Source organism: Pygoscelis adeliae, unplaced genomic scaffold, assembly GCF_000699105.1.
Source record: "Pygoscelis adeliae isolate BGI_AS28 unplaced genomic scaffold, ASM69910v1 Scaffold434, whole genome shotgun sequence".
Lineage (NCBI taxonomy): Eukaryota > Metazoa > Chordata > Aves > Sphenisciformes > Spheniscidae > Pygoscelis > Pygoscelis adeliae.
In genome coordinates this window covers 1,014-2,449 of record NW_008824660.1, presented here as the reverse complement: position 1 = coordinate 2,449, position 1,436 = coordinate 1,014, and the positions used below count along the sequence as shown (strand labels likewise).

The window sequence follows — 1,436 nt, the reverse complement described above, 5'->3', positions numbered from 1 at the left end:
ACCCCCGTGGCCATCCCCGTGCCCAACCCCATGCCCACGCGAGGGCCGTCCCTCACTCGCAGGACGCAGCGATGCGCTGGAAGGTCTCCTCGCAGACCTGCCGCAGGTTGTTCTGGTTGTCGGAGAGGTCAAGGCCGGCGCATTTGCCGGGATCAACCTCGCAGCTATCATCCGAGGTGCAGAGCTGGGCCACGGCCTCCCCTGGGCACCGAGGGACAGCCCGTAAGGGGACCAACCAGCCACCACCGTGGCCATGGCTGTGACAAGCCCCCACCACATCCCCATGGATGTCCTGGGGGTGTCCTACAGCCCATGCCCTGCGCCCCGTAACCCCCTGTAGCACCCTGTAATGTCATGCCCAGGATGTCCTGCACCCCGGAACGCCCCGTAATGTCCCACAAAGACCTGTAACGTTCAGACGTACCCAGCGTGTCCTGGAGGTACTTGCCCCCCACCAGCTTCATGTACTCATCGATGGCCTTGGTGGCCAGCGTGTTCTCACGGAAGATCAGCGCCTCACGGTCATCGAAGCGGTCCAGCTCGGCCACACCAAGGTCGATGAGGAACGACTGCCAGGTGGACATGTTGAAGGGCTCGGCAGGCACCCATGGCCCCAAACGGCCTTGATCAACCCACCCTGGGAAGTGCCAGGATCTCCTGGCGCTCCCCTGAATTGCATTTCCCATCCCATCCCACCAATCCCATCCCATCCCACCCCATCCCATCCCCTCCCCTCCCATCCCACCTCACCCATCCCACCCCACCCCATCCCAACCCAACTCACCCATCCCATCCCAATCCATCCCAACCCAACCCAACTCTCCCATCCCATCCCATTCCAACTCAACCCAACCCATCCAACCCAACTCATCCACCCCAGCTCTCCTGGCACCCCCAACCCACGATGTCCATCCCACCCCAACCACCATGCCCACAGCACCCCAGGCAGCACCCATCTTGCCCTCACCCACTCTCCCCACATCCCCTGTGGCCAGCACCCGCTCCACCTTGGCCTTCCCGGTGCTCTGCAAGACGCGGACCAGAGCACCGGCCAGCTCCTCCTTGTGCCGCACGGCGATGGTGGGCTCCAGACAGGCGCACAACTCCCGGTAATGGAAGGAGATGAACTCAGCCAACTCCTTGTAGCGTACGATGGGCAGCACCCGCCCCTCCCGGTAGCGCCCGCGCACCCTCACTGACGGCACCCGCTCGCCTCCCCCAGGACCGCTCAGCGGGTACCAGCGCTCCAAGGGCTGCCGGGCGGCCGCCAGCTCGGCCAAAGGGACGGTGATGGAGGCCACCGGTTGACCGGGGTTGTCATCGCGGCAAAGGGCCAGGGTGAGGGCACGGGCGGGTGGTAGGGCGGCCAACTGGAAGAGTTCACCCCAAAAGAGCTCGCCGTCGGGGCCGGCCACCTTGGCGGTGGTACGGGCGAA

General features: G+C 65.0%; 1 protein-coding gene across 1 annotated transcript in view; it reads right to left on the bottom strand.

The window, feature by feature from the left end:
• The window catches only part of RASAL3 (RAS protein activator like 3), a gene marked incomplete at its 5' end in the record, with an annotated part of 3,212 nt that extends 1,797 nt beyond the window's left edge, over positions 1-1,415 (bottom strand). Inside the window, 3 exons of the mRNA XM_009322792.1 lie at positions 57-201; positions 425-569; positions 1,008-1,415. Coding sequence (XP_009321067.1) covers positions 57-201; positions 425-569; positions 1,008-1,415 — 698 coding nt within the window. The remainder of the gene's footprint in view (positions 1-56; positions 202-424; positions 570-1,007) is intronic.
• Positions 1,416-1,436: the final 21 nt, after the last annotated feature.